Source organism: Terrapene carolina, unplaced genomic scaffold (assembly GCF_002925995.2).
Source record: "Terrapene carolina triunguis isolate 2854851 unplaced genomic scaffold, T_m_triunguis-2.0 Scaffold182, whole genome shotgun sequence".
In the NCBI taxonomy this organism is placed as follows: Eukaryota; Metazoa; Chordata; order Testudines; family Emydidae; genus Terrapene; species Terrapene triunguis.
The window spans coordinates 892,212-919,370 of NW_020664533.1; the positions used below are offsets into that span (position 1 = coordinate 892,212).

General features: G+C 41.2%; 2 protein-coding genes across 6 annotated transcripts in view; one reads left to right on the forward strand and one right to left on the reverse strand.

Annotated features, from left to right (window-relative positions):
* The first annotated feature begins 2,411 nt into the window (after positions 1 to 2,411).
* On the forward strand, positions 2,412 to 8,235 carry YAE1 (YAE1, ABCE1 maturation factor). Of its 3 annotated transcripts, none has more exons than XM_024209782.2 (4): positions 2,412 to 2,461; positions 3,849 to 4,113; positions 6,523 to 6,644; positions 7,494 to 8,235. In XM_024209782.2, the coding sequence occupies exons 2-4, from the start codon at positions 3,997 to 3,999 to the stop codon at positions 7,930 to 7,932; spliced, it is 678 nt and encodes a 225-aa protein (XP_024065550.2). In that variant the 5' UTR covers positions 2,412 to 2,461; positions 3,849 to 3,996; the 3' UTR covers positions 7,933 to 8,235. The 3 variants fall into 3 exon arrangements, with proteins under 3 accessions (XP_024065550.2, XP_024065549.2, XP_024065551.2); XM_024209781.2 differs by lacking the exon at positions 2,412 to 2,461 and adding an exon at positions 2,485 to 2,558; XM_024209783.2 differs by lacking the exon at positions 2,412 to 2,461 and adding an exon at positions 2,486 to 2,558 and having other exon boundaries at positions 3,930 to 4,113.
* Positions 8,236 to 11,185: 2,950 nt separating this feature from the next.
* Positions 11,186 to 27,159, reverse strand: part of LOC113407036 (mediator of RNA polymerase II transcription subunit 1-like) — a 28,437-nt gene continuing 12,463 nt past the window's right edge. The window contains exons 2-8 of one of the 3 annotated variants that reach the window (XM_029912074.1): positions 22,784 to 22,854; positions 21,788 to 21,853; positions 20,897 to 21,002; positions 15,059 to 15,254; positions 14,596 to 14,691; positions 13,966 to 14,074; positions 11,186 to 11,609 (exon numbers count right to left, since the gene is read on the reverse strand). In XM_029912074.1, the coding sequence (XP_029767934.1) occupies positions 11,360 to 11,609; positions 13,966 to 14,074; positions 14,596 to 14,691; positions 15,059 to 15,254; positions 20,897 to 20,992 (747 nt within the window). In that variant the 5' untranslated portion in view covers positions 20,993 to 21,002; positions 21,788 to 21,853; positions 22,784 to 22,854 and the 3' untranslated portion in view covers positions 11,186 to 11,359. Of the gene's footprint in view, positions 11,610 to 13,965; positions 14,075 to 14,595; positions 14,692 to 15,058; positions 15,255 to 19,424; positions 19,507 to 20,066; positions 20,137 to 20,896; positions 21,003 to 21,787; positions 21,854 to 22,783; positions 22,855 to 27,159 lie in introns of those variants that run through there. The other 2 variants (XM_029912076.1, XM_029912075.1) reach the window with 2 other exon arrangements.

Consider the following 27,159-nt stretch of genomic DNA (forward strand, 5'->3'; position numbering starts at 1 on the left):
TCCACTGACCTAGCGGTGTCTATAGGGGGCTTAGGTTGCCTTAACTATGTCCCTGCGCAATGTAGCTAGGTAGATCTAAGTTTTAGGTGTAGAGACCAGGCCTGTGGTTCCCTCCTGAGCCTGGTCCCTCTCTGACCTCAGCATATTCTTTATTTTTCTTGTACACTGGTGATTATGGAGCATTCTACTAGCTTGATGTTGAGCTAGGTAATTCAGTGACCTCCACTGCCTAGATCCTTTCCCTCCAGCCCAATCAGGGAGGATGGAAGATACCCAGTAGTGACTGATTTAATAATTTAGCTAAGCAAAATCTGCAGCTTCTCAGAAAACTTGTTTAGCACATGTGAAATTGCTACCATCGTTTTTCCTAATGGCATGAGAGCAAGTAGTTTATAAATACTTTACTGATGTGCTGAGGGCTACATTTTAGCCTCATGGAATGCTGTCAAAAGAAAATTCTCAGAATATATTAAGGTAGTGATACAGTATAATTTATGGTTTCTTGAAAACCTGAAATAGTTACCCATCTCTCACACCCACATCCACTCATTTGGGTTGTACAATACTAGGTGCTTGGAGCCGTGCTGTGACGTGGAGCTGAACGTTGCAGAACAAGTTATGAGCAGAGTTGTATATCTACATAAATACATAACCACAGTCTGTAGACATCTCATAATGACCATCAAGTTCAGAACATTACAAGCTTTCATAAAAGACCTGACTCAATATACTTTTATAGTACACTGACATTTTATATACTCAGTTAATTCAACTGCTTATTCTTTAGCGTTCAAATTCCCTGTTCTCCCCTTGGGGTGTTTGGACCCTCATTGTCACAGTATGATCAAAGGAGTTTGGGGAGTTAGTTGGTTTTTGGTTTGGGGATATTGAGGTCTTGTTTTTGCAGATCTGGAGAGTGAATTTTCCTAGATAGTTTTGTGGCATCATGCATTTCACAGACACAGCTCAGGGTATAAAGTGACTGTTCTATCCCCAGTTCCCCCTATGATGTTCACATCGGAGCATCAGACACATTAGTATTGTCTCCAAAGTGGTTCTAGGCACTACACAATCCATATAGACAGCTCAAGGGCATCATGAATCATCACACAGTCCCTGTGAGCCAAGCTGTGGGCTCCATGATCAGCTTGTGGCACCAGGTAGTCCCTGGTGACTGGCAGTGGCAAAAAAAAAAAAACCCATGAGGTTGGTTTCCAGAGACAGGACACACGCAGCGTTGCCAACTCTTGAGAATTTTAGCATGAGTCTCAGGTAGGATTGCCACTTTTCTAATTCTGGTAACCAGACTCCTGAGGCCCCACCCTGCCCCCTTTTCCCCTCCCAAGGTAGGAGGTAGCTCCTGCTAAGCAGGGGCTGGCAAAGGTTAATGACTGGGCACCTCCCCCCACACACACAGTAACCAGGCTTTCGGTGTCCTGCCGAAAACTAGGCACCTGGCACCCGGACACAGAAGCCAAAAACTGGACTGTGCGGGTAAAACCCAGGCAGGTGGCAACCCTAACACAATATTTGGTGTTTCTTAGAGCTCCAGCTCCTGGAGTCAAGTGATTAGACGAGAATCTCAAGTTTTGTTTTGTTTTTTTTTCACTCTGTATTTCTAGCCCTCATGGTTATGGAGAAAATTTGAAAGCGTGATCCACGTGCACCCTTAAGGCTCAAAAGACAAAGCAAAATAACTCATGTTTTAGTCACTCCTTGATTTATCTTTAAATCTTATTATTTTTAAGTCTGTCTCATGACTGGGAGGGGCTGGGGATGCCGACATACTTTTTGAAGATTTGGGGATGACAACAACACGGCTATGAATGCACCCTCGTTGAGGCCCCGGCCAGGGCGGATGCAGGAGCAGCCCCCCCGGGAGCTCCGTTCCCAGAAGGGGGCAGAGCAGCAGGTGCCCCCGGGAGCTCCGTGCAACGCCACCTGGGCACAGGCACAACCTTTGGTGAGCCGGGCCGGTGGGTGACAAGCGGAGGGCCAGCGCCGTGCACGCACACCCAGGAGGGGAGCTGCTGCTGCCCCAGCCCCGCTCCCCGGGGCGCGTCCTCTCTGGCCGGGTTTAATCCCTGTTGCCATAGTTACCTCCCCTCCCCCCGCAGGGGTCTGAGACGCTCCCAGCCCGGCCACCGAGGACGAGCATGTCAAGCTGGCCGCAGGAACCCGGGGGCTGCCCCTAGGCCCGTCGCAGACCCAGCCCCGCCTCCTGACGAGAAGGCGACGCCATGGCCGCGGTTTTTAAGCTGTGGGTGCTGAGAAACGATTTTTGCCCTTACTAAAGATGGCCGCCAACCCCTCTCCCCCATTGCCTCAAGTGGGTGTGAAGCCAGGCGGCGTCTGTTAAGATGGCCGCCGTTTCCCTGCATTCTCTGCCGCGGGGTTGGAAGTGAGGCCGCCCTTAGCAAAGATGGCTGCTGTTCCCACGTTGCTTCCAATCGGTGTGAAGGTAGTGTGCCCTTAGACAAAATGGCCGCGCTCTGTTCTTCAACAGGGGCTGCGAGCAAGGCGGGCTGCTAGCCCTGGCAGAAGAGTCTGTCCTCCTGGTAAGGGATGATTGTGCGGGGGCAGCAGATTGAGCGAGTAGGGGCTGGAGGGAGAGAAACCTCAGTTCCCCCGCCTGCTAGTGCCTGAAAGAGGAGGCTCTGCTAGTCCCTTTGTGTGTGACTGAGGTTGAATTTGTCTCTAAATGATCAAGCACAAACTGGGTGGGGGGAAGCCTTCCACTCTCTTATCAGTAACAGAGAAATGCAGGTGGACAGACACATCTGTATTGTATACATCTCTTATCAATCCTTCCAGTCTGCCTTATTGCTTTCTCCCAGAAGAAGCAGGGTGGCGTAATAGATAGGGCATTGGAGTGCAATTACTATTTCTGTCCTCAGGTTTTCCTTATGTTGTCCCATTATCCAGGGGGCCAGTCTATGGAGCAGTCTTCTAAATTTCAGCCAGTGATCGATCCTCTCTGACTTTCTTTTCAGTTCAAGTCAATTGATCTCTGATCTATTGGACCTCTTTTCTTCCTGTTCACACGCTCTTTCTTTCCTTCTGCCCCTGCACCTTTTTTATTAGCTTTTCCCATTTTGGGGACTGCTGTGAAACTACTCAAGGGACCAATAAAAACAGGTCATTTAGTGGTGGTGGTTTAATTAAACTATAATATTTGGTACTTATTCCATTCTGTGATCTCAAAGCGCTTTATGAATACCTTAAGCCTGATAACAATTTTGTAAGGTGACAATATGTGTATTATCCATGTTTTCCAGATGGGGAAACTGAGGCATAAATAAATTAAGTGACTCAGTTTGGTGATGTATGTGACTTTGAACAGGAGCCAGGATTCTTGAATCCCCAGTCTTGTCTTTTAACTACTAGAGCATCTCCCGTCCCTAAAGATTGAACAAAATAATACTAAAAACTTTGGAAGTTGTTGCTTACGATGAAGACTGCATATTGGAAGTGGAGTCCATAAAACAGATTTTGCTGTAATTCTCTTCACCCATTTTCGAGTGGCTGAATTTTCGGGATTGCACAAATCCAACCAAGTCAATAAAGCAAAGATTTTAGCCTCTCTGTGCTTTATTCAATACAAAAGTTAAAACAACCCATTTAGTCTTTTAATCTTTAATAAGCTTCAGCTGGAAACAGCTAATCCTTTTACTCAAAAGATAAAGAAATCTTTCTATTCGAGGCATAAAATATCCTAAATAGGGATGGTAAATTTGTTCTCTGTATGTGTGTTAATGTTATTGGAAACAAAGAAATTAAGAGATGGCTGAAATTATGACCTTGCAAGATGGCTTTTCTTTGATAGTCTGACTTTTTTATCTCTACAGGTGTACTGTGATAGTAAAGTGCATCCATCTAGGATCTCTGGTTCTTGTACATGCTGCCTGTGGTTTTAACTTGATTCCCAGGAGGAAGAACTGCTCAGATTCTCACACTTTGACCACATGTACTGGAATCCTGGTTGTTACTACTACAATGTCGTGGGTGCAAGCTGCAGTCAGCCGGCCCGGTGAGGATGTGTTTGATGAAGATTCTGATGAACTGCATCTAGTGCAGAAAGAATGGAAGAGCACCATGGAGAAAAGAGTCAAAGTAATTTTTATAACCATTACTTTATTTTTAGTAGCCTTTTGGCCATTTTCTTTAATACATAAATTGATACCTGCATGAGTGTTTTAAGAGAAAATGGAGGATGGCTGTTTAAAAGTTATTGTAGATAAAGTTGTTCTGTATAAACTAAAAATTGAGCAAGTTATTAAGGAAATGTGACCAACCAGAACACACTTGAGATTCTTCTAGGGGGAGAGTGCCTGCAAATTGAGAAATTGTAGTCAAAATTCTGCATATCTAATCTGCTCTTGGTGCATAATGTATTTATGTTTGTTACTCCCCCAACTACTCATGGGTGTTCTTTGTATAAATTCCTGAACCTCAATAGGAGGTTAGATCATCAGAGGCAAAAATATACAAATTTAGTCATGCGACTGTTCACTTTATTGATGGAGATCACAGCAATAGCAAAACGGTCCCTGGGTGCCTGCCACAGTTTCTCTTTAAAAAGACAGAAGTGGGAGGTCAGGTTGGCAGGAAGAATCTTCTGAATTCTAATCTCAGTTCTGCCACTCACTGGCCTGCTCTTTGGCCTTGAGTACATTTGCTCCAGCTATAAAATGAGGCAATAATATGTTTCTATCCCCCTAGTGTGTTACGAGTATTAATGAGTTTGCATAGTGCATTGAACATGTAAAGTGCCCATATATATTCAAGTATGTAAAAGGTTGTCACAAGGAGGAGGAAGAAAAATTGTTTTTCATAACCTCTGAGGAGAGGATAAGAAGCAATGGGCTTAAATTGCAGCAAGGGAGATTTAGGTTGGACATTAGGAAAAACTTCCTAACCGTCAGAGTGGTTAAGAACTGGACTAAATTGCCTAAGGTGGTTATGGAATCTCCATCATTGGAGGTTTTTAAGAGCAGGTTAGACAAACACCTGTCAGGAATGTTCTAGATAATTAGTCCTGCCACGAGTGCAGGGGACTGGACTAGATGACCTCTCGAGGTCCCTTCCAGTTCTATGATTCTATAAATGCCATATGTTATCAGGTATCTGGTTCATCTGGCTGGAGAGAAAGATATGGAATTTAATCAAAACAAAGTCCAGACTCAGGCCAGTTGTATCATGATAGGAGATCATGTTTGTAAATTTTGAGTGATATAATTAAACAAGGCAAATGAAGATGTATGAGCCATATTTTAGCATTTTTTAAAATAGTGGAAATCACCACTTAAATCAATTGCAGGTCCACATTAAAAATCAGTAGTTCATTGTAGCCCTATAGTAACCAATATATAGTAATTCCTCTAGTTTGCCTTCCTATAGAAGTGAAAATAACAGTGAAAAAATTAATTTTTATGAAGGCTCATGTTAACAAAGAAATCCTAAAATCCTGCAGGGTTGAGATGAAGGGCAAAACTCCAACTTCAACTGGTATTGTATTAGACTCTTAGGATTTGATTTCATGCCATTTACTTTAATGGGCAAAGGATAAGCTCTTAATAATGGAGCATCACTATGAGTCATGGTGCCGGGAACATTAAACTTCCACTCTTGGGTGATCAACATCTGATCAAAATAACGGAGGGGGCGGGGGTAGAAGCTATGGTCTGGGCCTTAGATTAGGGAGGGTACTGCTGTGGGACTAGAGCAATGGTTTTAAACCTGTGGTCCGCAGACCCATGAGGGTCTGCAGACTGTGTCTAAGATTTCCAAAGGGTTCTGCACCTCCATTTGAAATTGTTTAGGGATCTGCAAATGAAAAAAGGTTGAAAACCACTGGACTAGACAGAGCATTGTTCTTTGAAAAAGGCATCTGGATTTTGGCTTCTTCAAGGAAACTTTATTCTGCTGTTTCAAGATACTCCTGAGGCTAGCTCCTTGTTTAACCACATCTGATCTTTTCATAGTTGAAATTCCACCATCTCCAATTTCCTTGAGCAGAAAATAGAACTTGCTCTCTGAGATGTACTATGTTTTCATTCATAGCTTCTCAGCCTGAGGGTGGTGACTACCATCCTTTTTTTGTGGTTAGATGGTAAAAGGGGTCCTGAAACTTTTTTGCTGTTGAAATTTGAGGTTGCAGTATGGAAGAAGACAATTGCTGTTCTAATGTATGTTACTATGTGTGTAGAATAAAGAAACATATTTATAGTACAGTCAGTTATTTTGACCTCACTGTATATAGTTCTGAAAAAGGAAGTCAAAATGACCATGTTTATAAAACATCAAGAAAAGTTTTTGTTTTGTTCTTTTAGTTTTGTGAATCTCTCATTTCTGCTGGACAGTACAGTATACAAGTTTTGCATGCATCTAGCCAAATTAGAAAGACACATTCCAAAAAAACTGAATGTTTATATAGACTTGAACTCTTGTATTATTTCTTGTAAAATAATCTCTGCTTGTAGCTGGATTACTGACATCAGTAACCTTTCATCTTGCTTACAGGAAGGCTATAGGGATGGTGTTGAGGCTGGGAAAGAGCTTTCACTTCAGCAGGGTTTCAATCGGGGTTACAAACAGGGTGCTGAGATGATGATGACCTGTGGCCAACTCAAAGGGACCCTTAGGTAAATGTTGAAGCTTTGAGATTATTTGGTGTGTTTATATGGAAATCTGGATCTACTGTTTGTCAAATGCTGAGAAGACACTTTCAAAAGTGACTTTGGAGCTGAAATGCCATTTTAAAAACTGACTAAGTCGAATTTAGACTCCCAAGTCATCTAGGTGCTTTGGAAAATTTTACTTCAGATTATATTATGTAAAATATTCCTAAAATGCCTGTAGCTATGCTATGAGTATCAGGCATAATTTTTTAGGTAGCACTAAATTGGCCATGAAAAAAATGCTGTTACCTGGGAAGGCTTTAGCAAAAAGGTTGGTCTTGTGTTTTAATCAGAAAAGTCATCCTAGAGGTCAGTCTGATTTTTCTCTGGTAAGGACTGTGGTCCTGTCACTGAGAACCCTGCCTCAGCATTTGTCTTACTCTTGGCTCTGTTAGCTGAGACATCCTTGTGGAGCACCGTTCTGCCCTTGTTGGACGCAAGAGTATGTAACCATCACACTCTGCGTTGGAACTACCACCAGTGCAACAGACACTACTATGTGATACTGGCTATTACAATTATTCTTCAGAACAAAAAAAATGTAGTGTGGTAATTCTTAGCCCACCTCCCATTCCTCACTTAAAATTAACAGGAGATTAGTGGTTCAGTGAGTTATCTGAATCTACACTTTTGGCTGAACATTCAGCTCTTCCTGTTGAAATTTCCTGAAACACACATGCATGAAATGTACACACAAAAATGGAATGACTTTTTAACTTTAGTCACCTTTTCACCCAATCTCAAGCAAACATGCAACTCACTGCAGGTGTTCAGAATCACGTTTATTTCCACCTGTTTTGTTTTTCTTTTCAGTGCACTCTTGTCTTGGTGTCACCTTAATGGACAAATTTCTGCTTTGCTGAGTAAGATAAATAACCTCCTGGCTGAAGTTGGCAAGTATGAAGAATGTGTGCTTAAGTATATGAATTCTATCAGTCCACAGCCCCACCTTGGAGAGTTACTGGATTCTGTTCAGGACATGGACCTTAGTCATACAATTCCAGTGGAGAATGAATTTGATGAAACTGAAGCTGGAAGACTGTGTGAAAATGAGTCTGAGTTGAGTGAAAACTCTTGCAGGAGTAACGGTGGGGCTGACTCCTTGTATTCAGACAGTTGTAGGAGAACAAAAGAACACACACATTCTGAAAGGCCAACCCTTGCTTGGCTTAAAGAAGAGACCGTCTGTTTAGGAGAGCAGCTAGGCTTGTCACTGGACATATTACAGCATGTCCAACAACTGGAAAGTTAACTTTTCTCTTGTGCCAAATGGAATCCAATTCTAAGAACAAACTTGACAGGCTTGTATTTTATGTGTGGCTCAAAGGTTGGTCGTCATACTAGTCATTTAATTTCATGGGGGAATGTACTGATCTGATTGTAATGTTTCCCTTTAAAATCTAATAAAACAACCCTTGCTCATCATATTCTGTCATAGCTCAGTTGTTGGCAATAACAGCAAAAAAAGTTGCTTTCACACCTAAATTTAACTTGAATAGGTGGAAAGTACTTCATATACACAAATGCATAGCTGTCTAATTCTGCAGCGGCACTAATGTGTCTGCTACTGTCTAGGAATCTAACATTTTCCTCTAATTTATTTAATTTGCCCTTTTTAATATTCTCTTTCAAGAATCATTCAGTTCCTTTTCTGAGTCTTATCCCTAGAAAACAGTTGCTCCTAGAGTACCAAAAATAAAATAAATATTGCTATTCGGTTTAGAAGGTAGTCTGGGTGGAGAACTCCTTTGAACAAGTGGGAACTGCACATACAGAAATAGGCAGCACCTGTTTCTTTCTGTTTAAATATTTGAGTGATGTTTTGCCAATTTAATTTGTTCAGAATAGAACAAAGACTTGCATTACATCAAATTGTGTATCGCAAATCTCTGGTGTAGTTAGCTCTGCTTTCAGAGCATCACTTCACTGAAACTGGTTACAGTACCCAGGACAAAACTTCATCTGAAGCAGGAGGTTAAAACACAAAAGGCTCTCCCCTCACCAGTATTTTATCAAGCTGTAAATATTAAGACTGGGCAGTTAACTTCAGTTTCTCTGTTTAAAGTAGAACTGTAGTGTACTTGAGCATATTCTAAAGCAGTGCCTGCCACCTTATATGTGTAACTTTCCAAGAAAGCTACTTAAACTAGCAAAGGCAAGAGGATCTAAGCAAAACTGCATACATCTTGAATATCACTTTAAAATCTGTTGGTCACTGGATATCAATTATATAGTAGGAAAATCTTGGATGATTTTTGCCACTTGTGGTAATGCATCTGATTGTCAAAGGTTTAAAAAAAAATTGCCACCCACGTATGGCATTGTGCATTTGGCTACATACAATAGAGGATGTAGGCCAGTTCCGCTGTAGGTGTAAGGTACTCAAAATGCAGCACAACTATTGTGTGAAGTGCAGAGCCAGAGTACTATGGCTGCTCTCTGCAGAGACAAAGGGGGGGAGGGGGGGATTTTGTGGCTTGCTTGGGAAGTGATGGGGATGAAGCTGTGGAGACTCACTGTGCCTTCTGATGTGGTTATGCACAGCAGTGTCTGACCCCTAATTCAAAATATGGGTAATAGTACCTGTCATGCCAAATGAGTGAAGTGGGTTTTGCTTGTGTTGGTGAGAATTATTTTCCCTCTCTCATATCCTTATTTTGGGTATTGCAGGGTACTAAATTTTTTGCCATATCTAGAGTTCTCATCTTCCTTTGAAACATCAGCATTATCACCATCTGTGGGAGACAAGAGACTGGATTAGATGGACAGGTAATCTGCATAAGAGTTGCAAATCCTTAAGGCATTAAATATACCAGGTAACAAAAATGAAAAAAGGTTTATTCTACATCTTAGGGGAAAGCCAAAATGGAAGCTAGAATATTGTAATAAGGTTATCACAGGACCAGAGTCTCTTGTGGATGGAAATTTTAGCCTCATTGTAGGCCTTGTTAACTCATTTTAATATTTAATTCAATTAAAAAAACCTTATGGTGCACCATAAGATTTTTTTTAAAAATGCAATTGCCACCCTTTTCCCTCTTTAAACTTTTATAAGGTACTTTCTGCTCCTACTGCTTGGCATACCAGTTTCCCTGAAATCTGACTTGGCCATACCCCTCTACTAAAACGGCTCTTATAAAGTTACCATATCTGTTCTTCTTCCCCTGCCTTTTCTACTGAGACATAATCGATCACACTCTTTCAGGCTTCAAAGAATGCTTTCCTGCTCCTTCAGCTGTTTCCAGTTAGTTATGCTTAAATAGTACCTGTACTCACAGCATGATGTAATTATGAACATTATTGAAAGCATGCAACTTATCAGAGACCTTACATTTTACTTTTTATGGACAAATACCACACCAAATATACTGCTTACAGGGTTTGTCAGGTCTGAGACTAGTTGAACAGGTGACTCTGTGCCACAGGCATATTAGCCACAATTTTCTACACACTGCTCCCATAACCAGCCACATTTCTTATAGCTGTCTCCTTATTTATCCTAACATGCTGCATTTGTCACTTTCTGTTGTTGATTTTGTTTAAGCTGACTGCAAATTCTTCTGGGCATGAAGTCTGGTTTTGTTTAGTAAGTCAGTATTCATTTGTTCAGTACTATCTTATGCACATTTCTCACTATATAAGTCAATTTTAGCACCTACAAGACAAGAATGCTGAGGAGGACTTCTCACTATCTATTCCTGTTTTAAGTTGCCACTACATAAGTTTTCATCTGGTTGAAAGCATGTTTAGTCAGAGGCCAAAAACAAATTTGGAGGGTTTGCTTACCACCTACAGTGAGTGGATTTGAGAGTAGTTAAAAACAAAAAAACCCACAAAACCCCCATAATTCTGCTGTAACATTTTTGTACTCCAACAACTGAAGTTTGTTTTCAAGCCTAATAGTAGGCTAATCCTTCATGAATACAAGTCATGGGGCAGAATTTAACTAAAAAAAAATTACACAGCCATTTGTTTGCAAAATTATTTTATTGCACACCTGTATTACCCATACCCCCCTATTATCCAGAACTCTTTTTGCAAAAAGAGGACATTAAACCAATACAGGAGGGGGGAAAGCTTTTAATTTACTACACAGTTCCATGGGGACTGGTACAAATAAATAAGTCAAAACTCATTTGCATCAAATTGCATTTGTGCACAAAATAGCTTACTAGCAGACAGTTTCAAACAATAGTTCCTTTCCCCTTCCACCTTTCTTACAAATTTTTCAATTACATGTTAAAAAAAATGTTAATGCAACATTATGGTTTAATAAATGGAACCGCACAAAGAAAGAAAACAAAATCTTAAGGTTACAGCAATATAACTTGGCCACATTGCATGTTGTATTATATGTACACCTACAAATATTTAACAAACAACCACCACCTAAATAACTACATGCCCATATATGCATGATGGGTTAAATTAAGGTTGCTACAGTAGTGATAATTTGACTTTTCAAATTTGCGTTTATATTCTCAAAAAAAAGTTTGGTTTTTTTTAATTTAGCAATATGCAGGGTTGAAAAGATTTAATTCTAAGAGGAAATCCTGCTAGACAGAAGTATTGATCTTGCCAAGTTCTCCTCTACTGTTTCTTGAAACAATGTCTATTGATCACACTACAAAAAAAGTGACATGGAACCACAGTAAACATCAGATGAGTATTTGCTTTAGTTATACTGATATATCACAAATCGCACACTCAATACTGGCCGTGGAGCTGCTTGTCTCCATGCCATCACATGAATTTTGCATGCTGGCTCCAGAAATATTTGCTCCGGTACTGTTAGAAGACGTAGTTTGCTTGCAGGTCACTTCAGGATTTTGCTCAGAGATAACTTCCATATTTTGTATTTCACCATCAACTTTCATTGTGACAGCATTCTTGAAAATAGCTCTCATGACAAGAGGGACAGACATACAACTGAGGGGGGGAAAAGAAGGAGTTGAGAACGTCAACCACTCAGTCTCAGCCATTGTAAAAAAAGCAGACTAGCTTGCTGAAGTGATCCATCTTTTCTGTGGGAAAATATGGATTATTGAATCAGAAGTTATCTTGGTGTGTGTAACTCTTCAGTTAGCTAATATGGCTTCTCATATTCTTAGATATCCAGAGGACTGCATGAAAGTCTTGGTTTAAAAAAAAAAAAAAAAAAAATATCTTAGGATATCCCCTTAGCTAGTTCCAAGTTTGGGTTTTAGGGTTTTACTTTTAATGAGAGCTTAAGTTGACAGCATTCACCTTACAATTAGAAAACTATAGTTTTTAGATAATTCTCATGCGATGTATTCTTTTAAAACTTCATACAGCGCCTCAGTCCTGACTTATTATCCACAGTAGGGCCTTTTTACAAAAAAAGGGGGTTTCTACTGTCTGTACCACTCATAGGCACCGACTCCGTGGGTGCTTCGGGGCTGCAGCACCCAGGGGAAAAATTGGTGGGTGCAGCAGCCAAGCTTCCCGCCCCAGCTCAGCTCACCTCCGCCTCCTCCCCTGAGCACGCCACATTCCTGCTTCTCCTCCCAGCGCTTGCCACTGCAAAACAGCTGTTTCGTGGCATAACAAGCTCTGGGAGGGAGGGGGGGCGGAGCAGAAATACGGCACGCTCAGGGGAGGAGGCGGGGGCGATGATTTGGGGAAGGGGTTGGAATGGGGGCAGGGGCAAGGGCGGGGGGGGGGGGGGTCGAGCACCCACTGGCGCCAGCAGAAGTCGGCGCCTATGGTACTGGTTCAGCTGAAGCAGAATTAGCAATAGCGGGAGCTCAAATGTACAATGCTCTAGCTGCAGCAGCAGTTTTCCCATATCTTGTTGCTTAAATTCATGGTTCAAGTCCAGCCTACATTCAACTTACTGCCAATTGGACAACTGTTTATTGACCTGGATGAAGTGAATTAGTGGTCTCAGTCCACTTAGTCTATCCATGTTCATTCCACAGCAGCCCCACACAGTTTGGACCCCTTGTAGGAGCTGGATTTTATGATGTACTATGAGAATTAATGTATGATTTGATTTCATCCTGTCAGCCACCCCTTTTGAATAGCAGAAAGGAATGACAGACCAGAACAATCCTTATGGTCACCCTTTTGTTTTAAAATAAGTTATAAAGCTACTATGGTTTCCTATATGTATTACAAATTAGGAAGTAAGAGACAGGATTCTCTATTGTATCTATGTTAAGAAGATTAGAGGAATGTTGAGGGCCTGAAACCCCAATGTGAATTGTTTTAGTTATAAGATTTAGCAAGGCTTGATTTACAATGTATTCAACTGAATATACAATACTGCTGTACGTATACCTTTAAAGGTTTCTGTGAATCAGGAAAAGATAAGGTGTGAAAGCCATCACAAATGTCCAGATGGTCAAGAAGAAGTAAGAGACTGAGAGACTTGGAAAGACCAGGAGACAGTCAGAAAACATCCATTGTATCCGATGTTAGCAACATTGACGACCTCAGAGGTGAGGCAGTCTCGCCTTCGGGGGTGCCAACAAATAAGAGATAACGATGGGAAGCCCGACAATAACCATCAAATGATAACACCACTTAAGGACTAATGATTACAGGATGACATTGCAAAATGCATGGACTCAAATGGGAATTTACAACTATAAAGCTGGGGTGTTTTGCCATGGAACTCTGGGTTCAGTCCTGCAAAGTCTCGGATTGCGACCGACAAAACCCAGCTCCACACTCGTGCTCAATCTAACTGGCCATTAGATGTGCTTTGTATGAGCATAACATCCTCATCTCAGTAGAGATGGGAAGAATTGAATAGACATGGAAAATGAACTGCTCACTCCCCGGAGGTGGTGCCCTCTAGAACACAGGAGGCACATGATGCTAAGACAGCATGGGAAAACTTGCACTGCAGCTACTTCTGCTGTACCAGTTGTGTGACTAAACAGATGCATTTCCAGCTGAGCACTGGGCCCCTTTTAAGAGGATAAAAAGAAATGTCTAACTTTCAAAATGTTTTCTCACTTCCTACTGTAAAGAAGTCTTAGTTGCAGACACAAGAAGTGCTAGTGTAAATAAACATATCACTAATTCAAATTGGGTAAATGAATAAATATGATATGCAAAGAAAAGTGACACCTTTCTTTGAGAACTAAAATATACTTTGCATTTACTAAAGACAATCTTTTGTTCCATCACTTTTTAATAAACAAGTTCATTTGATCATAGGGATGGTAGTTTTTACTATTTCTGAATATGCATAAAAATTACCATTAATAGACAATTTATATGTGTCCCAAACATTTTAGAGTAGAACACTTACCGCTCCATGACTCTTGTGATAAAGTCATTGCAGCAATTTAGAGTTACATCTTGAGGATTTGTATGAAGACTGCATCTGATTTGTCTGGCGCTCAAGACATCAGCTACCACTGAATAGGAAAAAATATGGACATTTCAAAATTGTGTGTGTTTACAAAGGTCTAGCAATATTATTTATAACCCCTGAATATTTCCCTTTGATCCAAGTATGGAAATTAAGACATGTAACATTAATATTTAATGGTTATATTTACCATAATAAACAGAATGTGCTTATATAGCTCAATTACTATTGCTGTAGGAACTATAAGGCCCCATCCCACTGATTTCAGTGGGGCTCTATGGGCGTATGGCAGTCTCAATATACCCGTGTTCAATGCATTGCAGAACCAGGGCCTTAATTCTTCTACATTCCCTGACTTTGTTTTGAACTGGGCAACCTTAACAAAGCATTTCCTGTTTATTTATATACATAAACACGCAGAAGAGTAAAGTTTAGGAAGATTGAGATTCACAGTACAATTGAAACCCATGTCCTGATAGAACAAAGATATTTGTAAACGTGACACACACACACACACACACACACACACACACAAAAAAGCAGCAGTGTTGAATATTCCACACTTACCACAGGCTAAACTCTCCCCCATAGGATGCTGGAATGAGATGGAAAAGCTAGTGCCCTTTTGTGGAGACACTTCAAAATAAAGCAGCTCTGAGCAATCTGTAAAGCAGTAACTTCATTTAATAACTTAGTTTATTTAAACTTAACCCCATTTAAGTGAATTATACACTAGCCATTCAAAACGCTGGCAACTCAGAATCTAATTATTGTCACTCTGCAGTTCAGTTTGCCTCTGGAAACTAAATATTGGGTCAGACATAGGTGTGCTACTTGAAATATTTAACCTACAGAGAGCCCTACACAAAAACTAAGGATGCTGATAAGAATTCAGTCATTTCAAACAATTTGTAAATAGCAGTGGATTTGGAGAATGCACCTGCTGTGGTGGGGACATCCAACTTACAAATACAAAACAAATCAGCAGACTATTACAGAGAAACACACAACTTCATAACATACAATTTACCTTCATTTATAGTGTTCTCAGAGAGACAGCTGCCAATAAGAGTGTTATATGCCACTTGATGCCGAAGAATCTCAATTATAGCAGGTACACACTTTGGATGGGTAAATGGAATTTTACTGACGAGGGCTCCTGTTATACCTGATTTCTCTGTGCCCTTATTTATGAAATAACTGTGCTTCGGGCAATCTGGAAGAGACTGATGAAGAAATACTTATTTTTGTGAGGAATGGAAACTTGGAAAGGCAAGATGGCTAGTCCTGATACTAAAATGTTACAATGGATCTGGTACCAAAAAAGTCTTTTGTGGGGCACACATCTGTCAAGTCTGAAATCCCTGGCCACACCTCAATGAAAATATCACTCAGAAACTGAGTCAACTGAGACCAAGCCCCTCTCCTGCAAAAATACCTTTTAACACAGGATAATCTGCACTGAGCTTCATGCCAAAAGACCGTGAGTTCTAGGGTATGGCTACACTTGCAGCTGTACAGCGCTGTGAGTTAAACCCACCTTCGTACAGCTGAGTAGGGAAAGTGCTGCAGTCTGTCCACACTGACAGCTGACAGCGCACTGTCATGGCCACATTTGCAGCTGCATTGGGAGTGGTGCATTATGGGCAGCTATCCCAGCATTCAAGTGGCTGCAACGTGCTTTTCAAAAGGGGGGGGTGGAGTGTGACAGGGAGTGGGGGGAGAGAGAGTGGGTTTTTGGAGTGCTGAGAGTGTGTCAGCACGCTGTCTTGTAAGTTCAGACCCTCCTGCTTCTCACTCACTCACAGCAAACAGCAAAATGTTTGCTTTTTCTCTCTGAAACGGCACTTCCGCATTCCTGCAGCCGATCACAACAATGAGAAGAGTGGCCACTTGATAGGGGGATTATCACAGCACAGTAAGTTAACTCCTCGTTCACACTGACACCCGGGAGTTGTAGCCAAGGCGCAGCAAACGTTACTCCTCTCGGGGAGGTGGAGTACCAGCAGTGCTGAAGCCATGGAGATACAGCGCTGTACTTGCCTTGCCAGTGCGGACAGAGAATGAGGTACAGCGCTCTGGGAGGCTTTATTGCGCTGTAACTCACAAGTGTAGCCAAGGCCCTAGTCTCAGTTGTTCTTGTGAGGACTGTTAATAAGGGCGGTGAAGGTCATAGCGAAATTAACAGCCTTTTACCTTTAATTTAGGAAACGTTAGTATCATTCAGTCATTATACAGGTAAAACAACAGAAAGAGAGGATATTTCAGGCCAAGCCGTGAACAGAGTGCTCTCACCTGACAGACCCTAATCTCATTCACTTTCCCATACTGCCTCTCAGAAGGAATGTGCTTAGCTGTGCTATCTCTTCACCACACTTTTCCCAGAGTCAGGAATCCTGATAACCAGTTGTGATGCATGGCTAGAAAGGGTTAAACATCCTGCAAAATAAATAACCCCCAAAAGACATGTGGGGAGATAATGTTTGTGTTTTTGTGTATTTACATATGTATGAGTAGGGCAGACCATGTAATCAACAGTCCCGGTCTATGCTATATTCTGATACTTCAGAGATCAAAAGAAAATCCTAGCATTTAAATGAATTGTAAACACGGGATATCTCTGTAGTCATCCCTCTTTAAAGTGTATAGCAAATAATCTGTGAATGGTGGAAGAAAAAGCAAATTGCCTTATGTTAATTCTATAGCCAAGTACCGGTGAGGGACCTCCTTCAAAGTCATGCTAATTACCTTTTGAACTCCAACTTGTCAAAAGACATGAAATTGTATAAAAGATCTTTGGATCCTGATTCTGTCATCTCAGATCTGCTTAGGCTTCATCAGGAGAAGTTGGAGTCAAAAGACTAAAGTCCCAGTTATGCTAGTACACCGTGAATATGATATTTGGACATTGGACTATAACCTATGAACTATTTCTAAAAGAACTCTATGCAACTACAAAGCTCACCATCTCTGCTATGAATCTGCACCTAAATGAATTGAACTCATGTCTGTATGTATATTGATCCTTTAACCATACTCTCTCTCTTTTTTTTTTAAATAAAGTTTAGTTAATAAGAATTGGCTGTAGTGTGTATTTGGATAAGATCTGGAATATTCAATAACCTGGGAGGTAATGTGTCTGATCCTTTGGGATTGGTAGAACCTTTTCTTTTATATGATGAAATAAGATTTACAGAAATTTTCATCACATTTGATGTGGGTACCTGGAGGGAGGCCTGAGGCTGGATCACTTTAAGGGAACGGTGTTTGGACTTCTGAGTAACCAGGAAGGTAATAAAGAAGCTGTTTTATGCTGGCTTGGTAAATCTAAGTATTGGAATATCCAACAGCTTTATGGGGATTGTCTCCCCCATTCTTTGCAGTTCACCCTAATTGACTGATCACAGCTGGTCCCCACTAGGACCCCGGTCACCCCAGTGTTCCATAGTCTCACAAATAGTTGTGTAACCAACTAGCAGAGCATGTATTGCATGGACCATCTAGGGGTGGTCCAACTACCAAATAACTTGTTTCTGCCATTGATTGCTCCTACAGCTAAATTAGAAGAGGTTTATGGGCAGCTACAAAGGGTGTGGGTTCAAACCCACCTAGCGACTCATTTGAGGGGAAAAGGGTGATCTAATCTTTTTAGTGCAAGGACTCTGGAATAATTGCTGAAGCAATTTTATTTTGCAAAACATATTCGGAAGTTTATTTAGATGTGATATTTGTTTTAATGTAATTTTAGAATATATTTGTGCAGCAAGTGAGGGTATGATTGTGGCAAGCATAAGAAAATCCACACTAGCATAGGTAACAGTGGTAGTGAAGATGTGGCAGCTTAGCCCACCTTAGCACAAGCCCTCTGGAGACCCTGGACACACTACAATCACACCTTCATTTGCTGTCTAGACATAACCTTACTGGTTCTGCCTTGGTCAAATGGGAGCTGTTGCTTTAAGAGCAGAGCAGGGCACTTAACTGAGTGCATATTAAGGAGCAATTGGGCAGGGTCGGGTGTAGAATTTTACCTGTGTGTCCAGAAAGGGGGGGGAGGGTGGAGGGGGAGAGACCCTCCCTGTTTAAATCTTCAAAAAGGTCAGCAATTAATTTAATAAGCTTATTTTTCCAGAAAGAAAGTCTTCGTTCTTGAACGTGTAACATTAGCACTTGGTAGGAAACTGGATGCCTTAGGGCATTGCTAATAAGCTACAGAGTCTCTCACCCATATCCAGCACAGCTCTGTAGAGATTAAAGTTATTTCCATCTAATGGATATATAGTGGCCTCTAAAGAGGAGGACTTTGGTGGGTCTCTGTTGCAGCTATCACATTATAAAAACTCACCCACCATTGCCCTGCAAAACAGCCACACTGCAGAGACCAAGAACTACATAGGCCATGTAGTTATCCCTGTTATCTGTAGAGGAAGTGCCCTCTTCTCCAACTGCCCCCCTCCCCCTTTCAGAATTAAGGAATGCTAGCAAAGCAGATGATGTGGGAAATTTGCCCTGCCACTGCTTTGTAGATAAACAGTGGCTTTCACCCACCAGGGCTGTCCTGCCAACATCTTACACCAGTACTAAATCTCGGCAGTCTTTAAAATTTATATTTAAGGTTATTTTCAAGTAATTTCTAAATATGCAAAATAGCCTCAGTCTAGGAGCGATCATAATACTAACTATGAAACTATTGTTTTTAACCACTATGTACCACAAAACAAAAAACACAAAAAACATTTCAAAAAGAAATCAGTTAAATTTATGTATAATCTGATTAACTAAAGGAGTGACTAATTTTTTACATTCTTTCTGCCACTCATTGTAATAAAGACTATAACAAATAGTAAATTCACTACTCTTACTGTTATGCAGTAGGAAATTCCATTTTTAATCAGATTTAAAATGGAGTGACATGATCTATGCTAAAGATTTTAAAACTGAAAATCTACCTGGGAAGCATCTTGGATATACTGGAGAATCTCAGATTTGAGACTAGTCACTAACAAATTCTGCTTTTGAAGGAATTAGAGGGAAAGTGGTAGACAAATTTACTTAGGCTAAATGCTTTAAACACACGATCACCACATACAATTGACATGACTCCAGTTACTACACACAAAATAATGTCTCCTTTATCACCTTTATAAAGGTGTCAAATTGCCTTAAATTATTTAAAAGTAAGGGGGTTGACAGAGTTAAAAAAAATTGGAATAATATAGTCCCTGATGGGCATTCAATTATGTCAGGATTCCTGACTATTGGCATTGCTTACTGACATACAAAAAGTGTTTACTTAACCACATAAATGCAGACAAAGAATAAGAACAAAATGACTTGCATGTATCAAAAGTCAGAACATACATACCACAAAGAAACAAGAATTATTCACGGCCAAATCTTCCTTGTACTCATCATTAAAGGTAAATTGAACAATCAGTGCATGAAGAGAAGCTAACTTCAGTCCATCAATTGAAATTCCTAAAGCCAGGTAATTTTTAGATTAGTATTTCTGGATTGATTTGTAGTTATTCATGAGACATGGAAAATGTTCATTCCATTTTTACAAACAAACAGTCATCATAAAGAAGATAGGGAAGTGTTTACCCCAATTTTACAGATTGGGAATTGATACACAGAAACTTGACCAGGATCACACAGGAAGTCTATCATAGCTTCATATTAAATCCTGATGTCCCAGTCCAGTGCCTTACTCACAAGGCTATCCTTTCTCCTTATATCGTCATTTCTATTCTTGGTCCTCTGCATATTATTTTCCAATGTCAGGTCACATTTACATGATAGCACATTAATAATGTGCTAATCACATCTGAGCTGATAGGAATACTAATCAGAGGATTTTCTTTCACAGAGAAGGTAGAAAATCTGGACACATCTCCTGCAAAATTAGCATGAGGGAGGTAAAAAGGAAACAAGCTATGTAGAATACTCAAAAATATTTAATCTAACAGATAATTAAACATGCCTGTAAGCTTCTGTATCTCTTGAATACTGGATGAGGACATAGGAAAAGGCTGATGAAACGTCAAGAAAAAGCAAGCTGACAAATCCATGCTGAGTTCATCAGTAAGTGGTAAAAAAGCAGGGTTGCTGAGGAAAAACGGGTAGAAAGGCAAGCTTGTTAAAGAAGACACTGGTGTGACAAGGATTCTTAGTGCCCAGGGTAAAATGAAGACACACATATGGTATAGATGATTCTCTTCCCACCTCAAGAAAAATCTCCCTCTGGAAAATGCAAGTATAGACTAGATGTCATAAAGCAAAGTCTATATGAAGACTGATAGAGAAGGAAGGTGGGCCACAAAAACAGGCAGGATTCTAGCTATAAATCAGTGCAGTGTGGTTCATTTTCAGTGGGGGTAAGAGGGGAGTTTCCCCTCAAGCCTACCCCTTGTATTACCTGTTCAGACAGTCAGATTAAATGATGCTGTCCTAGGAGTGGTCATGCAAACAGTTTAAAATGTTACACAATTTAATTACAATACACTTAATTGATATTTAAAGTTAGGAGCTTGATGCAGGAATTACTGGATGAAGTTCTATGATCTATGTTGTACAGGAGGTCAGACAATCATCTCATTGGTCCTTTCTGATCTTAAGATTTATGATCCCATGGAATTCATACAGTTAATATGAACTTGGATATAATTTTAAACTCTTTTGGGAAAACAGTCATCTGATTATGCAGAGTATTCCCAAGAGGGATAATGCCATCAATACAGTAGTGTTGCTCTTGTCTAGCAGTGGGTTTGCATCTCTGTTATAGGATCAATACAAATGATGTCAATGTCATTTGATTTGAAAATCCATTTATATGTTCAGAAATGTCAATAGTGCCTTTGAATCTCACCCATCTCCTGCCTGAGAATCCACAATTAATGGAGAAATGGGAAGTTTGTGTGTTGTGTTTGAACTTCCAACCGTTACAAATACTTTTGTTCCACATACTTGGGAGCCTGAGGGAAGAAAGAAGACAGGTATGAGTCAGTGCATTTTTTTCCCTTATGAAAATATAGATGAACATACTGCTGGTGAAAGGTGCCAGACTAGAAGGCCTGATGTCTTCCAGTCATCTATAGTGCAGGCACAACCTAGACAGCTACAATGCAAGATCTCCATCACCTAGCCAAAGATTGCCTTAACCCAGATTGCCAATGATGCCAGTTTGACCATTATAGCTGACGCTCTTTTGTGACATGAGCATGTCTTCATTAAGAACCAAAGGATCACCAGTTCATTTCATACAGGTCACTGAATGACTTTTGGTTGCTACCATGCAGGTCTTAATTAGTACCAGCAACCTAGAAGTGGCAAAGTCTCCAGTTTCCTGAACAATCATGTCCCTGCACTAAATAAGTGCATCACAGGGCTTTGTTTGCCACAAATTGCATGCATCTTTCTGGACTCTGCTAAACAAGCAGTTTACAAATTAATTTGTTCCCACCTTAGTGCCAATCATGAAGAACCAAAGGATACAGAAATGTCATTCTAGTTGTTCCACTTACAAGGAACCATCTTGCATATGAACTTGGATGTAGTGAAACCTTAAATTGTTTCCAATTCCATTTAGCGATCTTCTGCTCGAAAGGAAACTCGTATTGTAGAAAGATAGTTACTGCACCATGTGAGTTCACCCTTTAAGTACACTGGATTCTTTTCAGACTACAATTGTAAAAACTAAATTCCAGTTCAAAAAAATAAGCTAACACTATTTTAATTTTTACTGTTTATCCATTTTTACCAGGATTCAGCTCTTCTTCCAGAACTTGATATGGAGATAGATAATATTCAATGTTCATAGGGGTTCCTGAAGTGGAATTAAAAATTACAATTTTTTACTACAAAACATCAATTTTGAGCTGGCAATAAAAAAAAATCCTTGAGAGAACTGGGTATAAATGTAAAAACTTAAATTATATTTGTAAGTAATTTTCAAGTCATTATAGTATTGAATTATATTTTACTGCTAAAATCTCAATGAGAAAAATGTATAGAATCAATTTAATCTAATCTTTTGAAAGGTATATTATACTTCAATTGTTATACAGCCTCATATTCAGACTGGAAAAGACTTAATTTAGCAATATTTTAATCTCTCTTCTTAATACAAGTATTTAAATGTTAGAATTTGGAAAGAACATCCAACTGGAATACACAAATAGGCAAAGTTTCTTAAAAATTAACTCATCTGCTCTGGGGAGGAAAGAAAGCAATAATACATAGACAAGGGACTTTCACATGGCTCAGCATAGCAAAAGTGTGTATTGAAGATACGTTCTGTGAAAATGTCTGAATTCTGAGAGTTAAAGCCCAAGGCCCCTGTTGACTACAATTTACGATGATCTAGAACAAGGTGCTAAAACCCATCAGTTCAAGTTAGTCCCCCTTTTAGGCAAGCAACAGTATCTCTTTTGCAACTATGGAGAGTCTCATAGTTACTCCCAAAATTCCCCACATGACATCAGAAAATTACTAGCACGGTTTTTAAGCTGGTATGATATCAGGCTGCTGGAATATATTGCTAGCTCTATGGTCCCCAGAGCATCTTTCCATTACTGTAAATGTACAGTGCCTGGGAATACAGAACCCCCGTCAGGCATTACTTCAATACAAATAATAAATATAGCTAATGATGCAGCTCAGTACTGAAGGATCTTTGCTGTGGGTACACCATTTACTCAAGTTGGGGGTTGTTTTATTAAATCTAAAAAAAAAAAAAAAAAAAAAAAAAAATTACCTCCAGTTCTTTGCACAAGGTGTCCTGCTTTTCCATGAAGTACTTCAGTAACTCTGTTTGCATCCTGTGTTCTAATTTTTTACAAAATACACACTGATCAGTGGCTCTAGAGTGACAGTGCTATTTAAATCAATATAAAGCCATTTCATTCCATTAAATATTCGCTCTTCTCTTTTGATTGCCTTGGCTTTAGGTTTTGTGCAGTTCTATGATAGTTTTCAGAAATTCTCTCTCAGGCAACTCACTACTGCCCTATGTCTCTCAGTGGCATCATGCACAACCTTAATGCTTGGATTTCCAGCTTCAGCTGGAGCCCACTCTGCTCCCTTGTCTAGGCTTGCTGCATATTTAAAATTTGACATGTTTTGGTTTTGTACACCCCTGGCTCTAAAGGGAGGGGTGATGAAAATACTGGAACGACAGACACAGACTACTGCAAGGGCAAGGTGGGAGGAAGTATGAATAAGTGACTTGGATAAACTGGAACTCAAATGAGACTCTCACACATCAACCCACATACAGTGCAAGTATTAAATAATGAGCTGCAAAATGGTAACAGGCTGAAAGATCTACTCAGCTGTACAAATAACTTACTCAGCAATTCACAGTTAACTGCTCAGGATATTTGCTGACAGATTTGTGACTAGTGAGGACATGGCATGTTAGTTCAAAAAGAAAAGAAATGACCATTCTTAATAAGGAAACACTATGCAAAAAGAGTCTAATTGTACGTTCTCACATTACAGCAGGGCCTTGTTTGATGAAGCTAGTTAAGTAGACAAGTCTCCAGAATAGTATCTTCAATTTTCAGGGCTCCCAGGAAGGAGGCTCAGTCACATTCTGGGGTGCAATCCAGACCAAAGAAGAGTTGCATCACCACCTGCCCTGAAATCTTGGGTGCCTCACAATGCTTTGCTCTTGTAGCTCCCAACCTGGGCTGCTCACAAACTGCCTGCCAGCATGCAGGTCACACCTTGAGTGTCTGAGCATAGCTACAGCTCCGGTCCAGCAGCCTGTCAGCAACAAACCAGTCATACTCTGGCTTCTAGCAGCCTTGGTTACTACTTGCAGGGTGACCCCAACACACACTCAGTCCTCAATTTACCCAAAAACGTGTCTTCTGCACCGTATACTACTCTCTTGGACAGTTTAGGTATTAAGAACTGTTGCTCCTGTAAAGAGTTGATAGTCAACAGTCTGCCACTTTAACTGGAATTACCGAACAGTTCAGTTTAAACACAGCACTGGATTGGTTTATATTAAAAAATATGAAACATGTTTATTAAAAAAGAAGATAGGATTTTAAGTGAATTCAAGTATAAGAGATAAAGTTAGAAATGGTTACCAGCAAATAAAAGTGAAAATATGCATCTAAAAGTCAAATAAACAATCTAGCAGGTTTTGGATCAGGGTTTGTTTAAGATAGCTTTTCTCACCTACAGTCTTCCAGCAAGATGGTGACTATCCCTTTCCTGGGTCAGGATCTCTAGTAGTACCCCAAAGGTAAGAGACATAACTTGAGATTCTCTGCCCCTCTCTTTTATAGTCCACTGAACCTTTGAAGTGGATTCTTTTGAAGGTTACCCATCAAAGTAAAGTTTATTCAAGTGGTAAAGAAGGTGACAGGCAGACTGGTGGTGAAGGAGGCTCTATGCTCTCTCTTCACCTGTCTTTGCTGAAATGCAAATTTGCTTTGTCTCCTGCCATCTCCTCCCCATGTTTTCTGGAGGACCCTGTTTATTACTTATATGTAAATTGAAGTAGACACACATTCCTTTGTTTAGGATAGACCTATTTAACAACTTCTGCCTAGGCAGGGCTGTGTGGTTTTGAACATGTTCTAATAACCACATATAGGGGCATAGGTGCCGACTCCGTGGGTGCTTCAGCCCCAGAGCACCCACGTAAAAAAAAAGTGGGTGCTCAGCACCCACTGGCAGCCCCGCAGATCAGCTCCTCCACCTCCCTCCCAATGCCTCCTGCCTGCCACAATCAGCTATTCAGGGGCATTCAGGAGGTGGGGGAGGAGGGGAGAGAAGAGGGAGGAGTGGGGGCAGGAAGAAGTGGGGGGGACTTGGGGGAAGAGCAGGGGTGGGAGCGGGAACTGGAGTTGAGCACCCCCCAGGAACTGGGGAAGTTGGCACCTATGTACAGGGGGATTTCATAACTATACATATAAATGTTGCTACATATATTTTTCCATGATGTTATTGCCCTGTGTTTTCAAATTATACCCTTCAAGGCATATTTTGTACAAAGATTATTACGATAGTGTGTAGGGTGTGAACACAGGGGTGCTTAGTGTCACAGGCACCACCCTCTCTTTCCCAGTCCGCCACGCACACACATGCTTCTGGAACAGGGGGAATTTGTTCAACAAATTCCAGAGGGTGTAAACTGGTCTGGTGGCAAGTTTTTCCTTAGCCACCTCCAATCTCATTGCTAGAACTTGGATAGAATGTGAGGCCCCAAAAGCTACGTAGCTCGCTATTCCTGAAAAATTGCCTACTTTTTCAGTTTTACCATATAATTATAAAATAAATCAATTGGAATATAAATATTGTACTTAAGTATCATACTAAAATGTGAGCCTGAAGCATAAGGCCTGCCGCCCCAGGACTGGAGCCCAAGCCCTGCCGCCAGGCAGTGAAGCTGAAGCCCTACCACCTGGGGCTGAAGCATGTAACTTAGCTTCGCAGGGGGTCCCTATGGCGTGGGGCCCTGGGCAGTTGCCCTGCTTGTCACCTCCTCATGCCGGCCCTGCATTTGTTACCTTCCTAAACCTATCCCATGACCACCCTTGGGGCTGCAAGCCCCAGGTTGAGAAACACTGATCTAGATGAGTTGAGTACCCCCTGAAAGACCTCTAAGTAGCCATGGGGTAAACATACCCCTGGTTGAGAACCACTGCTCTAGCTTATTTTTCTCTTTCTCTAGCTTAGCTTAGTCACAGTGGAAGTTTAGACATTGTGGAAGCTTTAACCTATCTTTCCCTATCTTGAAACTTATAACCACAACTCCTGATTCCCACAGAGAATCTCACACTTAAGGCATTTTTACTTATGACACCTCCTTGCACCCTGTTCCCAAAATTCAGACACTGCAGCCAGGTGGCCCCCACCAAAAGAGAAAAAGCCCTACTGCTGGTCCCAAACTGGGAACTACACCTATAGGAGGGGACAGTTTACCAAGCACAATGACAGGGAAGATTATAGTTCATGGCATAGCCAAGTCTGTCTCAGACATGCAGTGGTGTTGGAGCTGTGTTGGTCCAAGGATATTAGAGAGACCAGGTAGGTGAGGCAATATCTTTTATTGGACCAATTTAATAAAGTTGGTCTAATAAAAGATATTACCTCACCCACCCCTTGTCTCTCAGACATGCAAGTCTGAAAACTGGACAAACAGACAAGTTATGCATTTGGACTGCAACAGGGTGAGATACAGTGCAATTTTAATATGAATAATTTGCAACCCCATTTCACTAAACACCGAGCCACATATTAAGCTGGCATAAATCACTTTGTTTTCAAAATCAATGGAGCTTAAACCAGCTGAGGATCTGGCCATATGTCTGTCTTCATTTCAGAATGCCCATTTGTAGTTTACAAACCCCATACCATGCATAGGCAGATGGGAGAAGAGACTTCCCTGTTTACAGGCAATCAGGCTGTCCATACCCCTGCGCAGTTGCCAAGGCATGAACCCACAAGTGGGCCAATAAAGAAAACAAGCCCAGCTATAAAAGAGGAAGAACACAGAGGAAAAGGGAGGCAGAAAGGTCTGAGATAGCGGAGGGGCAACAGTCTCACACCAGGCTGCCTCTAAGAAACTGGACAAAGGAGACAAAAGACAACTGCAAACCTGGAGTTTAAGGGCTGATAGACTCAATTTAGGTTAATTTATGGACAGGTCTAATGGGAGGCAAATTGAAGGGGACCAGTTCGGAGAAAGCTGGAACCCTTAGAGAGACTGCAACAAGGGCAGTCAACAATGTGGTACCAGAATTGGTGATTGACCTCAACTAGGGTTACCATATTCAAACATTTAAAAAAGAGGACACTCCACGGGGCCCCGGTCCTGCCCCCGGCCCTGCCCCAACTCCGCCCCTTCCCTGCCCCCGGCCCCGCCCCAACCCCACCCCATCTCCGCCCTCATTCCAACCACTTCCCCAAAGTCCCTGCCCCAACTCTGCCCCCTCCTCTAAGCACCCCGCATTCCCCCTCCTCCCTCCCGCTCTGATCTTGGTTGGGGGTTGCTAAGTGCTTCCCTGCTCCCCACTCGCCCCGCAGCCCCTGCAGCCTCTATGCCCTTGCTTGCCTGCCCTGCTCCTCCTCACCCTGCAGCCTCTGCACCCCCCCCCCCCCCCCCCCCCC